General features: G+C 46.5%; 1 protein-coding gene and 1 long non-coding RNA gene across 2 annotated transcripts; both read left to right on the top strand.

Moving 5' to 3' along the window:
* Positions 1-2512: 2512 nt before the first annotated feature.
* Positions 2513-3852, top strand: LOC109203160 (uncharacterized). Its single transcript, XR_002063082.2, has 2 exons — positions 2513-2867; positions 3003-3852. It is a non-coding gene; the product is annotated as an uncharacterized LOC109203160 (long non-coding RNA).
* An 8892-nt stretch (positions 3853-12744) lies between these two features.
* LOC109194213 (cholesterol 25-hydroxylase-like protein) lies at positions 12745-14170 on the top strand. The gene is made up of 2 exons (XM_003449470.5): positions 12745-13305; positions 13391-14170. Exons 1-2 carry the CDS (start codon positions 12877-12879, stop codon positions 13721-13723), a joined length of 762 nt encoding a protein of 253 aa, XP_003449518.2. The 5' UTR covers positions 12745-12876; the 3' UTR covers positions 13724-14170.
* Positions 14171-14382: the final 212 nt, after the last annotated feature.

The raw sequence follows: 14382 nt of genomic DNA, 5'->3' as shown, positions 1-14382 counted from the left end.
ACCTGGTGGTCTTAGTCCGGAGGCTCCTGTAGCGCCTCCCAGAGGGCAGGAGGGTGAAGAATCCATGTGATGGGTGACTGGGGTCTCTGATGATTTTCCCAGCCCTTTTCAGACACCGCTTCCTGTAGATGTCCTTTATGGCAGGAAGTGGTGCTCCGGCGATGCGCTGGGCAGTTTTCACGACCCTCTGCAACGCCTTCCGGTCCGAGGCAGAGCAGTTCCCGTACCAGACTGTTATACAGTTGGTCAGGATGCTCTCGATGGTGCAGCGGTAGAAGTTCACCAGGATGTCTGAGGACAGGTGGTTCTTCCTCAGAGTCCTCAAGAAGAAGAGGCGCTGGTGAGCCTTCTTGACCAGCTTGGAGCAGTTGGTCGTCCAGGTGAGATCCTCGGAGATGTGGACTCCCAGGAACTTGAAGCTGCTCACACGCTCCACAGCCGTCCCCTTAATGTGGATGGGTGGATGTGGGTCAGCATTCCTCCTGTAGTCCACGATGAGCTCCTTGGTCTTCTCGGTGTTAAGCAGCAGGTTGTTTGTGTCGCACCACTCAGCCAGACGATCCACCTCCTCCCTGTAGGCGGTCTCATCGTTGTCACTGATGAGGCCAATCACCGTGGTGTCATCTGCAAACTTAATGATGGTGTTGGAACCATCAGCAGGTCTGCAGTCGTGGGTGAAGAGGGAGTAGAGGAAAGGGCTCATCACACAGCCTTGTGGTACACCGGTGTTCATTGTGATTGTAGATGAGCAGCGGTTATCCAGTCGGACATGTTGGGGGCGGTTGGTCAGGAAGTCCAGTAACCATTTGCAGATGAGGGAACTGATGCCCAGGTCTGTCAGTTTCCTGATGAGTTGTGAGGGGTGGATTGTATTGAACGCTGAACTGAAGTCTATAAACAGCATTCTGGCGTAGGTGTTGTTGTTGTCCAGGTGTGAGAGGACAGAGTGCAGTGCGATGGAGACTGCATCCTCTGTGCTCCTGTTCTGGCGGTATGCGAATTGGTGGGGGTCCAGGGTGGGGGGGATACAGGATTTGAAGTGTGCTAAGACCAGCTGCTCTAAGCACTTAGTGATGATGGGGGTGAGGGCTACTGGGCGGTAGTCATTGAGGCTAGATGGGTTGGAGTTTTTGGGTATCGGGACGATGGAGGTGGATTTGAAGCAGGCCGGTACCACAGCGTGGGCCAAGGACAGGTTGAATATGTCTGTCAGGACTCCTGCAAGCTCCCCAGAACACGCTCTGAGAACACGCCCGGGGATGCCATCAGGACCTGCAGCCTTGTGGACATTGATCCTGCTCAGCACCGCTCCTACATCAGTGGGGGAGAGAGTCAGAGGTTGGTGGTCTGGCGTCATGTCTGTTTTGGTTGTGGTTGTGTGGTTCCCTCGCTCAAAACGAGCATAAGAGTTGTTGAGCTCGTTGAGGAAGGCGACATCAGAGGATGTGGGGGAGGGTTTGGTGGTCCTGTAGTCTGTAATGGTCTGGACTGGTGGTGGTGACCGTAAACAGTCAGCTTATCGCAGAGTGCTTTTATTTCCTTCCTAACACTTTGTGGAACGCCTGCAGTTATAGTAGTTTCCCTCCATCTCTGACCAATAACGAGGTAACACAGTCCGTTCATGACTAAACTGGATTTTGCCTCAATTTTCCAATCATCTCGCTTCTCTCTACCTGCTATTATTGGCAACAGTATTATTGTGTTCTGTTGGGTATTAAGAGACTGTGTATGTGGCTCCGCCTTTAATGAGCCCTGATAACCTTTGTCATGTGTACAGTATGTTACATTAATCACAATAACAAATGGAGAGCTTTCTTCTTCTACCACACTTACCTCACTTACTAAATAGCACCACCTTGTGGCAGAAGCTGTGTAGTTCACATCCAAATGCAATGTAGCTCAAAGGCTGCTTATGAATTATTTATGAACTCTGGAAAAACATGAGCATCTTACATCATTAACAAGATAGTTTTTAACATTTGTTGTCAAATGAATCAGATGAAAAACAAACTGTGTCCAAAAACAAGGACAATCTATAAAACTGTGTGCAGACCTGAGTTAGAGGACAACATTAGCCGTCCCCACACAAACCCAGGATCCCTGCTCGCTTGTTAAAGTGGCATTAATTATGCTGGGGAGGTATAGTAGTCAGGCTGTGTAGAGCAGAGGAAGGAAACCACCTGACTCCCACAGTAAACCCAGATTAAACAGAAATTTTCTCAAGATTTCAAAAGTCACAGAGGGGAGCTGGGAGGTCTGCACGTGAGAGCTTCTGGGTGAGGGCACGATCTGATATCGTCGTGTTGGTGTTGTTCCCAGATCATCATGAAAATGTTGTTCCAGGATCAACATTGCAAGTGACAAATCAGAATGTTGTGACGTCATACTTTTGCGACTTCGGGAAAAAACGCCGTAAAACAAAAAACTGTACTTAAGCTGCGAGAAACCGCCTCTGTCCACCGATCAACGGACCCTGACCCTTTAATAAACGCTAAGCAGAAATGATATTGTCCTTGCAACATTGGAATTTCATAAATGCACGAATGGCTTGGCGCGCAAAAGATCATCCCTGGGTGAGGACGCTTGATCACGTGCTGGTCGTAGAGACACGATCAGGTGTGTCAGAGCGAGCCTCGGCTCAGCTAGTGCAGGTTTGGATGCTCTCGCAGCTTTGTCTTTGTGACTCTCCTAAAGTGAAGGTAGCAGCGCTCTGATCAGCAGCAGCTGCAGTGTCACTTCACCTGGGATCTGAAGAAGGAGGACGTGGACCTGGAAAACCTGAGCGCCTGACTGCAGACTGACATAGAGCTTCAGCAGAGACAGCGTGAGGGAGCTGGCCGCTCCTACAGCTTCTTGGCTTATGTCAGGTACACTTCCTGCATCTGTCTGATGAAGGCACAGTGGACTTTTTCTGCTCATGTAAACCTTCACATTTTTATTTCTAGAATAGAATAGAATAATGCTTTAATTGTCCCACAAGGGGAAATTTGGTTTATTTCTAGGACTCAGATAGAGAAGAGCAGTGCTAACGTTAGCCAGGAGAAAGCCAGCGCAGGCTTGGATCCTGAAAACCAAATGATCCCTCTATGAATTGGATGTCCTGCTGATGCTGACCACAGTTTTCTTTGACGGTCTCTCTTGTTACCTTGTCTCCAATGTTACCTAACAGCAGCTTTCCTGCTAACACAGCTGCTGTCTGGAGCACATAAGACTGACTCAGACAGTTAGCTGGCCAGTCTCACATTTAACAGCCATCACCAGATTCATGCAGCACAGCAAAGCTACAGCTAGCACAAAACTTTGGCTTGCTTTATGTTTACCTCAGAGAAAAACTAGAGTGCTGGACTTGACAAAGTAATACATTCCTAAGCTGGCACTGTCTGATACAAATCTGCCTCCTGAAGCTAGTTTGGGCTCATTATTCTGGTGTAAATGCAGGAAGGGTAATCACCTGCAGACCCCGGGGTCAAGAACCTCAGCTAAAAACCTCGATTCAGTCATCAACAAGTGTTGAGCCTTGTTTCTTATCAGATGTTGTAAAATTCTTCAGGTTCAATAAGTGCTGTGTGACTTTTGTTGAAAACCAGCATCAGCTGTATTCTTTCTAAGTGCAGCTGGCAGAAGTTTTACTCTAGCAAAATGTGATTTTAAGTATAGAAAAAGATGTGACAAACCTCTGATGACCTGTTGGTCCTCAGACATCCTGAAGATACTGTAACTGTCCCTGAGAAAGTTAAAATATGGTTGGTTGTTTCGTATGTTTCTGTGATGGATTCATGCTTGGTTTAGTTCATTTATTTATAAGATAAGATGATAAAAGTGTAACATTGATTAAAAAACATGTCTAAAATATGTGATTACAAAACATGGGTTTGTTAAATATGTAAAGTGCTGTAAAGTTTGTATGAGGTAGAGTTTGTAATGGTCACATGACCAGAGTTTGGCTGAGAGCACAACCATGGTGGAGCTAGCATGGATACAGAGCTACAGATGCATCTACAGCCTCAATGTTAATGTTATTCTGCATGTGGTCCAAGAGGCGCACACGGTATGGTTTCATGTATATTGTTTGTATAATGTTGCATACGTGTTCTACGCTGGTAATAAGAGGACATTTTTGTGATATCCATTATTGTGCATGTTTTCTGTTCTGCTTGCTCAAGACTGTTTATGGACACTGATATGAGAGACTCTGATAGGCTCAAAAACATTTATGTTGTAAACTTTGTGTTTCTTCAGATTTCACGGTGTCTGAAGACAATATGAGTGAGAGAGAGAAATAAGATACCTTGGAAAGAAAGGTATCTTCAGGACAGACGCTTTTCTTCCCAGACGCTTGGAAAGAAAAGCGTCTGGACTTCTTTAAGTTGCTTGAAGACGTTTCACCTCTCATCCAAGAAGCTTCTTCAGTTCTAAGGGTCAAATGGTGGAGAGTCCCAGATTTAAGCCCTGTGGGAGTTTCCCCCCAAGAGGGACGTCCCAAGAGGATCATCAGGGGTTCTTTGTACAAAGAACCCCTGATGATCCTCTACCTAATCACATGAGCCAAGGTGTGAAAACGGGTGTGGGACACAATCAGCCAGGGTTTTGGGTGAGCTCATTGTGAAACCTAGCCCCACCCTATCATGTGATTTCCTGAGGTCAGATGGCCCAGGATGTGAGTGGGCATTAAGGCGTCTGGGAAGGGTCTCAGAACTGGATTATAGATGGCAGACAGTTGGTGTCGTAAACCACCGCCTCTGTTCAAAGATGGTCGCTCACAGTGGTCATTGGCTGTATCCCAATTCAGGGTCTGCAGCCTTAACGGTCCTCAAGGGCCGCGTACTCAAAGACCGCTAAGGCCGGAAGTGCGAGGCTTGTGAAATGGGACGGTGTAGCCTCCGTCACGTTGCTCAGGTTGCCTAGCAACTCTGATACTAACAGCTGGAAACGTTTCATACAGCTTTGTTTGACAGAAATGAAGGAGAACATATTTTGTTCATTTGTTTGTTTGTTTCTACAAGAGCTTTGTGTGATTTAATAAGTATCTGAGGCTGAGACCACAGGACTGTAAAACATGATTGTTGGGCTTCATTTCTGTACTGAACAGTCATTTAAGATTAGCTAGTAAATAACAATTAGCTAATGTTGTTCATGAGACTAAAGTCAGTGTAAATATAATATGGCCAATATTATAGTTATTATATAATCATCATAAGTTATTACAGCAGTGAATGAACTCACAGACAAGTATCTCTGACAGTGTATATACAGATGTATTATATATAAGAGACAAATATTGTTCTTTCAATATGTTGGCATTACTAAATTTGGCTCAATGCTTACATATATGTGTAAAAAGAAAATGTAGGAGCTGTGATAACTGTTTCTGATAGAATGAAGATCAGACTGATATATGAAATATTCCTTTATTGGGTGAGAAAATCAGACCATGTCATAACTGCTTTAAGTCACACAGAATAGATATCAGAGCCTTAAACAGGCCGACTTCTGCTAAATGGGTCAAACTGGGCAGAAAGTCTACAAACACATAACATCCTTATAGAATATGATGTAACACTATAGATCAACTTACCTCAGAATATATAAAGCATATAAACAATTACAGCAATATGATGCAACAAACACAGCAGTGCTACTAATCCAAAATACTCAAAGCTTCATAGAACTGAAACAAACATTTATTTTTAGCTCCATTCTGCTGCTGATACATACTTTAGGTTTCTGAATATGAAACTTGTTGCTGCCTTTCATAGTGTGTAAGTTGAAGGCCCTGAGTACTTTCTCCCACACTGAAAACACTGGGATGATAACATTATTTGAACATTACCTAATAAGACTGATTCAGGACAGACAATTAGTTATGTTAAACTTTCCTAGCAGTCCTTCACAAACAGGGAACAGTCTGTCTATTCTCTCCATCTGTCAGCTGCTGCTGGCTCTTCCTCCTCCTCTTCCTCACACACTGCTGAGTTTGTCCTGGTGGATCATCAGGGGTGCAAAGCCTCACAGATGATGTGCAGCAGTGGGTCCCTCAGTCTGTCCTCACTCTGGACACTTGCAGTCGTCACACATGGAAATCAAATGTGTGATAAGCTGCAGGATTCAAACACAAGTGTAACTTATAAATACATGTTCATACTTTTATTCCACAATCAGAGAGAAAGAAACAGAGAGAGAGTGCAGGACAGACAGACAGGTGACAGTCTCAGGTGTACACACTGCTACAAAACAGCACAAGAGAAGGAGGATTTAGTGTTTGTGTTATTACGAGTGCTAAACAAGAAGAGTTCCCAGATGGTCCAGTGGACACATGTGTGACTCCTGTGATTAAAGCATCTTTCTTTCAGCTTAACGAGTGAACCGTCAGCTCGTTCAAACACACGTTAAAGTCCGTTTGGCTCGACACCACCGAACAGAGGCAGCAATATAACATAGCTAACATTAACAGTGCAGTGAATCCTGCTTGTGCCGTCATATTCAGGACTGCAAACCGAGCAGCATCACTGACTTTCAGCTTGTTGTGTTTGTGGATATATGACTGACTTTAATTATCCATAAAATCATCACATTCTCTGTAAGATTAAGGTCGACTATATATGTATTTAGAAGTAGAGGCTTTAAAACCAAGTTAGTACAAACATCGCTAATGTCACATAACTTTGCCGACATGTGGCCAACAGTAATGTTTTAATGTTCTTCATTATTAAACATTTGCACATAAATAAGTTACATAATGTTCAGTACTTACTTTAAAAGTTTACTCTACTATTATCCACACCCACCGCCGCGCTATGACGTCTGGGATATGTTGGGCCACGAAGTCTACACCGACCCATCCTTAAAATTCAGGGAAATGAAGGACGCATTTGAGGGCTGCATTTCGAGCAGCCTTTGAATTGGGACAGCCTTCGTCGCGTTGCCGTGACGTAATCGGTGTTAAAATGTGGTCTTTAAGGCTGCAGACCCTGAATTGGGATACAGCCATAGATGCTTCTTTCACTCCTCTTTCAAACCATCTGTCCTCTCTGTCCAAAATGTGAACATTGGCATCCTTGAAAGAGTGACCTTTGACCTTTAGATGCAGATGGACTGCTGAGTCTTGTCCTGTTGAGGTGGCTCTTCTATGTTGTGCCATGTGCTTGTGAAGTGGCTGTTTGGTCTCTCCAATGTAGAGGTCTGGGCATTCCTCGCTGCACTGTACAGCATACACCACGTTGTTAAGTCTGTGTTTTGGAGTTTTGTCTTTGGGATGAACCAGTTTGTGTCTGAGTGTGTTGCTGGGTCTGAAGTACACTGGGATGTCGTGCTTGGAGAAAACCCTCCTGAGTTTCTCTGATACACCGGCTACATAGGGGATGACGATGTTGTTGCGTCTGTCTTTCTTATCCTCCCTCGCTGGTGTCTGATCTTCTTTTCTGTGCATCTTTGCTGACTTGGTGAAAGCCTAACCGCTGTATCTTCAGCACCAACGAGAGGAAGCGCTGTCACTTCTAAACCAATCAGAGGAGACCATCAGGGAGAGTTATGGTGATGAGAGTGAGAGGCGGCTCATTGTGACATATGGAGACATGGCCTGGCTGAAATACCACACCGGAGACTACGCACAGTCACAGAGCTACTGCCAGAGAGTTGAGGACATACTGGTATGTACAGCAAACAGCCCAGACATTATGAGCACATGCTGCTGAACCTCTGATGCTTCCATGTCTCTCTGCAGGTGAAGTATCCCACTGGTTCCTCGACAAGCCTCCTTCCAGAGGTGTACGGAGAACAAGCCTGGACCTATCTCAAGTTTTCAAAGTCTTCTCTCTCCAAAGTCATCGACTGTTTCTATAAAGCACTCTAGGTACAGACTCATGACAGCGAGTGGAACGCCATCGCCCTCTTTTGCACAGAACAGGTCAGTTTTACAACAAGAATGAAGACTGACTGGACTTGTATGGGTATACTCCTGTAGATACCAGCAAATGGTCAAATTTTGGGGAGCCATCGGTGGCCTCAGTTACTTGGTGTCTGTGCGATTCGTCAGTGTAGACTAACCAGTTTCTCATCTGCAGTGGGTTTTAGAAAACTTAAAGGAATATGACTAATCCCCAGCCATCACAGAGCTTCGCTTGGCCCTGGAGATCAACCCAAAGAATGCTGCTCTGCAGTCCATGCTGGCCGTGAAGCTGGGGGCCTATAAGGAATACCAGGAGGCCGAGGGTCTGATGAAGAGAGCCCTAGGAACTGATCCTGATAACCCTGACGTCATCCGCCATTCTGCTTAGTGGAGCTTAGGCTTAGTATCACCAGACCAAACAAACGCCATCAAATGCATCGTTACAGACTCATCCTGAGGCATTATTTTCATGTTCTGTGTAGAAGAATTCTAAGAATATTTACAGTATGTCGAGGCATCTACAGCGGTATAATGAGAAACCCATTCAATGCAGTCAAACTCCAGTCCTCGAGAGCCAGCATCCTGCTTGTTTCTGAGATATCCCTGCCCAACCTGCTGCTGATTACCTGGATCAGGTGTGCTTTGCCAATAAGAAGCTACAAGGGCAGGTTACTTGGAAAACAAGCAGGACAGCGGCCCTCGAGGCCTGGAGTTCGACACCTGTGGCTTAGATGGAGCTTGATGGGTGAGGGGACTCGCCCAGTTCTACTGCCTCAACATCCAGGTGTCTCCCCCCAGATACAAGGTCTTAAATAATCAGGCCCCATCTTATCTTAATGACCTTGTAGTACCATATCACCCTATTAGAGCACTTCTCTCTCACACTGCAGGCCTACTTGTTGTTCCTAGAGTATTTAAAAGTAGAATGGGAGGCAGAGCCTTCAGTTTTCAGGCCCCTCTTCTGTGGAACCAGCTTCCAGTTTGGATTCGGGAGACAGACACTATCTCTACTTTTAAGATTAGGCTTCAAACTTTCCTTTTTGCTTAAGCTTAATGGCTGCCCCTCCCAGAGCCTGGTTCTGCTGTGTTACCACTGTTGCCAGGTGCTGCTCACGGGGGGTCGTCTGATTGTTCAGGATTGGTGTAATAGGGTAGAGCAGAAAGCACCTTGAGGCAGCTGATGTGCTAAAGTTTAACTTTAGCAGATGCTTTAGCAGTGCTGAACAACTGTAGAAACACAGAGATCCATCTTTGTCCGTTCCTGCAGAGACTGAAGCAGATTGCTGACAGATGTCTGACAAAGACGCGGCGTGATGCCGAGGCGCTCGCTCTGCTGGGTCTGGTGGCCAGAGCTGAGGGCGACAGGAAGAAGGCTGCTGAGTTTTAACAGGAAGCTCTAAACTGTGACGAGGACAATGAAGAGTACCTGTGTGCGAGCTGCGCCTGGAGCTGCAGTGAGCATCCTCTGCTAAACCGCTGTTACATCTACAGGGGCAGGAAACGCTGGTTTTTCTAGCATGTTCCTGTTTCTTTGAATGCAGCTTTCCTCCAGTCTCTGGTGTATTTCTATGCTGAGAGTTAGAAATTTTGTTTTTTGTTTTTTTAGTTTTTTAAAGTAAGAATTTCTTTGCTCAGTGTAACCATCTGTGTATATGACAGTAAACCTGATGAAGAGGAGCACTTTTTTTTTTTAATTCTTTATTTCGAAACTATTACTTCACGAAGCTGATTACAGGCATTAATCAACACAATTTACAAGGGAAAAAAGAGAAAAAAACAAAACAAAAAGAAAAAGGCACTGAGCAGTCGGGAGTGACCAGTTAGCCAGGTTGGTAATTTCAAACTTTGAAAAGAAGATTCGGCTTATGGGTATTGGCATATAGGACCCACTTATCCCAACACGAACGAAACCAACACACCCTGTCATTGACATAAGCTGTTAGCTCCTCCATCCTATAAAGCTCTAGTGTAATTTCCCACCATAATAACAAAGTCGGTATATCTTGCAATAACCATTTCTTAGTTATACATTTCTTACTTGCAACAAGTAAGGCTCTTAACAAACATGTGTCATTTTTAGACCAGTTCTGTGGCATACATCCAAAAAAGATTGTCTTCATGTCCAAGGGGAATGTACAGTCAAAAATGCCTTGTAATGTTCCATGAATGTCTTTCCAGTAGATCTGGAGCAAAGAACAATCCCACATAATATGGGTGTGATGTGCTCGTTGGTGTCCACAGTTTCTCCAACACGCAGGAGGATTCCCATCATAATGAGCCTTTTGACACGGAGTAATAAAGAACCTTATCAAAGACTTCCATCCAAATTCCCTCCAGCTGCTGGAGGAAGTACTCCTCCATTGCCATTCCCACATCTGAGTCCATTCATCCCTTGAAATACACACCCCTCCCTCCTTTTCCCATAACGTCTTCACATAGTCAGTTGAGTGGGGAAGCTTATTTATAAGAAAACTATACAAAAAAGAAATAAGTCTTTGTCACAGCTGGGGCAGCAGTCGTGTTGTGGAATGAAAGGAGGACCCAAAGTGCAGGCAGCCGACTGATGATATGAGTGAGAGTTTATTTACAGGTGACGGAGTGACAGAACAGGCAGTGAGGAATGACAAATGACTAAAGAAACTTAAACTGGGAAAACTAAATAACAAACCTGAGAACATACGAAACTGTCATGGTTCTGGGTCCGTTGGACCCAGTATTTTGAGTTTATTGTATTTTGGTTTAATTTTGCATCAGGGATTGTTTTCTTGTTGTGTTAATTATGATGATGATTATGATGTTTATTATTAGAGTTTCATGTTTCTGTTTATTTGTGTTTAAGGATTTGTTCTCGGTTGTATCTCACGTTTAGTTTAGTTCAGGTTCCTTGTGTCATTCTCTGTCTGTCTCTCAGTGTCAGGTCTGCGTCTTGGTGTAGTGTTCTCGTTTCCTGTTTTATTGTGAAGGTCTGCGTCTCATGTGAGTGTGTTCAGTTTTACCCCTGTCTCGTCTTGTTGATTATTCCCAGCTGTGTTCCCCACCTGTGTGTAATCTCCCTGTGTTTCTCTGTGTGTATTTAAGTCGCGTCTTCTGTGTTTGTAGTTGCTGGTCCGTCTGTGTATCCACCACGTTTCATCCGTGTGTCCCCTGCCGTCATCATTATCGTCTTCCTTCTTTCATGTCCAGGTTCGTGTTCTTGTTCATGCTCAGTAGTTTAGTTCTCCGTTTTGCCATTAGCCTGCCTTTATTTCGTATTCAATAAATCACCTCCACACCTGCCTGCGTTTGGATCCTTCCTTACCTTTTCCCCACGGCTCTTCTCACTCGCCGTGACAGTAACAGGGTGCGGGGCAGAGAGCCGAACGAAACACCATGGAACACAGACGAGCTGACAACGAGCACAGACCGACACCCAATATATACACACACACACACACACACACACACACACACACACACACACACACGGTAATCGGGTAATCACACATGGGAGGGAAGAACAGCTGATCCTAATACACATGATGACTGGAGGACACAAGCTGAACACAATGACCACAGACACAGACCTTCAGAATAAAACAGGAAATCCAGAACACGAACCGGGCACAAGGTGGGGACACAGAATACCAAAATCAGAATAACTAGAACAGAGGAAAATAATCATAAAACACAAAACGCTGGGTCAACGACCCAGCACCGTGACAGTCTTGTATCGACATCCCCACTATACGCCTGTCTAAACAGAGTTACCAATTCCACATTAGTGTTTGACATCATTCCGATTGTTGCCTTTATATAATGTCTTATTTGCAAGTATCGGTAAAAATCATAAAGAGGAGCACTTTATGAATATGCCAGTAAACATTATTCCTGTCTAACCAGGTCGTAATGCATCTTTCAGAAAGGCTTCGTGCTTTTCTCTGCACACACAACTGTATCTGCAGCTTTCCTCGTATTTACCTGCTGGCTGCTGCTCGCTGCTCAGGTGTACCTTACCTGTCTGTGGCATCTGCACACCATTTAAAGAACCAGATGTTGAAACAGTTCGAGCTGTTCATTTGCACATGTTTAAATAAAGTTCATGAATGAGTCCATCACAGATTCACTCATTTACAGCAGCAGAGGAACGTGAAGCACAGCTGGAACATCTGGAACAGACCCAGCTGAACAGCAGCTGCGGTTCAGAGCTCCACATCCACACCTGAAACTGTCACACTGCAGCACCAGCAGGTGTCGCCGTGGGGCTGAGAGTGAAGCTGTGACTCTTCAGCACGTCTCTGACAGTGAGCACGCTCAGAGCAGCACTTTCCACCATCACCGCTTCTGACACGAAGAGAAACATCAGCTCAGTCTGAGGACACCTGGCAGCTCCGCCCAGCACAGGTACAGGCTGGCTGGACTTTAGTGAGGCTTCACGTTGATTCTTTCAGAGAGGAAAATTGAACTTTATTTAGAGATAAGAGCAGCACCTCACCTCATGCACTCCCACTCTCTACACCCGACCCCGTCTTTGAGCACTCACCTGTCATTAGTGCGAGGGGGTCTGGGCCCCACTCACAGTCACCCTGGTAACATTTCAACAGAAACCCTCAAAACATTTTGGAATGCAAATTTTATTGTTCAGCTGATCTTTAATCTAAAAAAGCTGAACACACAAGATAAGCAGAAAAACATGTTTTTAAACCTGTTTAATGATTTTAATCAGCTTTAAAAAAAAGTCATCAGGAAACCACGAGGGGGGGCGGGGCTTTGAGTTGGAGACAAACTCAGCATGAAGTCTCCCCATGACGACAGCGACACGTTCAAGGACAAGCAGCAGTGTGTGTGTGGGAGGGAGCATTTTCCATTTTCCCTCCAGCAGTAGGAAGCGTCCCAATAAGGACGGCAGGGCGGGTTCTTGCTGCTGACGCTGTGTGGGCGGGGCCTGCTGCATGATTAAATGGAGCAGTGATGATGAAGGCGAGCAGAGCTCCGACTGTGAGACAGACTAAAGGATGGCGATGCTGCTGCAGCCTCTGTGGACCTTTGTGCTGGGACACGCCCCCCTCCTGCGCTCGCCCTTCTTCCCCTTGCTCTTCTCGCTCTCCGTCTACCTGTCCTTCTGCCTGCCCTTCCTGCTGCTGGACACGCTGTCCACCAGGTGGGCGTGGGTGCTCAGGTACAAGCTGCAGCCTCAGAGCTCCATCAGCTGGTCGTCGGTGCGGCGCTGCCTGGCTCTGACGCTCTACAACCACCTGGTCTTCATCTTCCCGCTCACCGTGCTGCACTGGTACCTGAGGCGGGTCCACCTGCCCGAGGAGGCCCCGCCCCTTCCGCGCCTGCTGGCTCAGGTGCTCGTGTGCCTGCTGCTCTTTGACTTCCAGAGCTTCACCTGGCACCTGCTGCACCACCGAGTGCCCTGGCTCTACCGCACCTTCCACAAGGTGAGTCCCCGAGGACAATGGCGGTGGTGACGATGTCACGCTTTTGTTCTTCCTCCACCTCACGCTCTCTCTCCTCCTCCTCCAGGTGCACCACACCTACACTTCCACCTCCGCCCTCACCGCCGAGTACTCGGGCGCCTGGGAGACCCTCAGCCTGGGCCTGTTCGCCGCCGCCAACCCCCTCCTGCTGGGCTGCCACCCGCTCACCGAGCTCGCCTTCTTCGTGGTCAACATCTGGCTGTCGGTGGAGGATCACTGCGGCTACGATCTGCCGTGGGCCACGCACCGCCTGGTGCCGCTGGGGCTGTACGGCGGGGCGCGCCACCACGACCTCCACCACCTCAAGTCCAAGTGCAACTTTGCGCCGTACTTCACCCACTGGGACCGCCTGGCCGGGACGCTGCAGACGCAGGACTGAGCCGCCGTGATGGCGAGGAGCTGATGTAGAGACGTTTTCTATTTATTTATTTATTCCTGTTTTTATTTATTATGCCACTTCTGAGCCCACCAATCACAGCGGGCTCTCCTCAGCTCGCTGCTCCTGTCTGACGTAGAGACGGAGCAGACGGAGCCCGAGAGCGCCGTGAGCCGTCGACGGCGTGAGGACGTTAACTGCTACCGGACAGATGTGCCGATGAGGCAGCTGGCTGCGAGCGCGGGACAGACAAAAGTGAAACGAGGGACAGAGGAAGAGATAAGCTGGCGAGGAAGATGAGGAGTCATGCCGCCGCTGAAGGAGAAGCGCGGCGTCAGAGGGAAACTGGAAATGTGACTGAAAACTAGACAGTTTGATTCTGAACTGGGAAGTGAAAGTTTGAGCACTGAAGACAAAATGAAGCTAAAATAAAGTTTATGAAGAGAAACACACAAGTCTGTTTCCTGTTTGTGTCCTAAACACACACACACACACACACACACACAGACACACACAGTCACACACAGTCACACACACACACACAGACACACACACACACACACAGACACAGACATACACACACAGATTTGTGTGTGTGTGTTGATGTACTTCAAAGTTGATGAGTGAACGAGGTGGTAAAAGTACACGTTCTGTACTTAAGT

The sequence above is a fragment of the Oreochromis niloticus genome, linkage group LG8, assembly GCF_001858045.2.
Source record: "Oreochromis niloticus isolate F11D_XX linkage group LG8, O_niloticus_UMD_NMBU, whole genome shotgun sequence".
Taxonomy (NCBI): domain Eukaryota; kingdom Metazoa; phylum Chordata; class Actinopteri; order Cichliformes; family Cichlidae; genus Oreochromis; species Oreochromis niloticus.
Note: the sequence above shows the minus strand (reverse complement) of the source record. Positions and strands in the feature narration are given on the sequence as shown.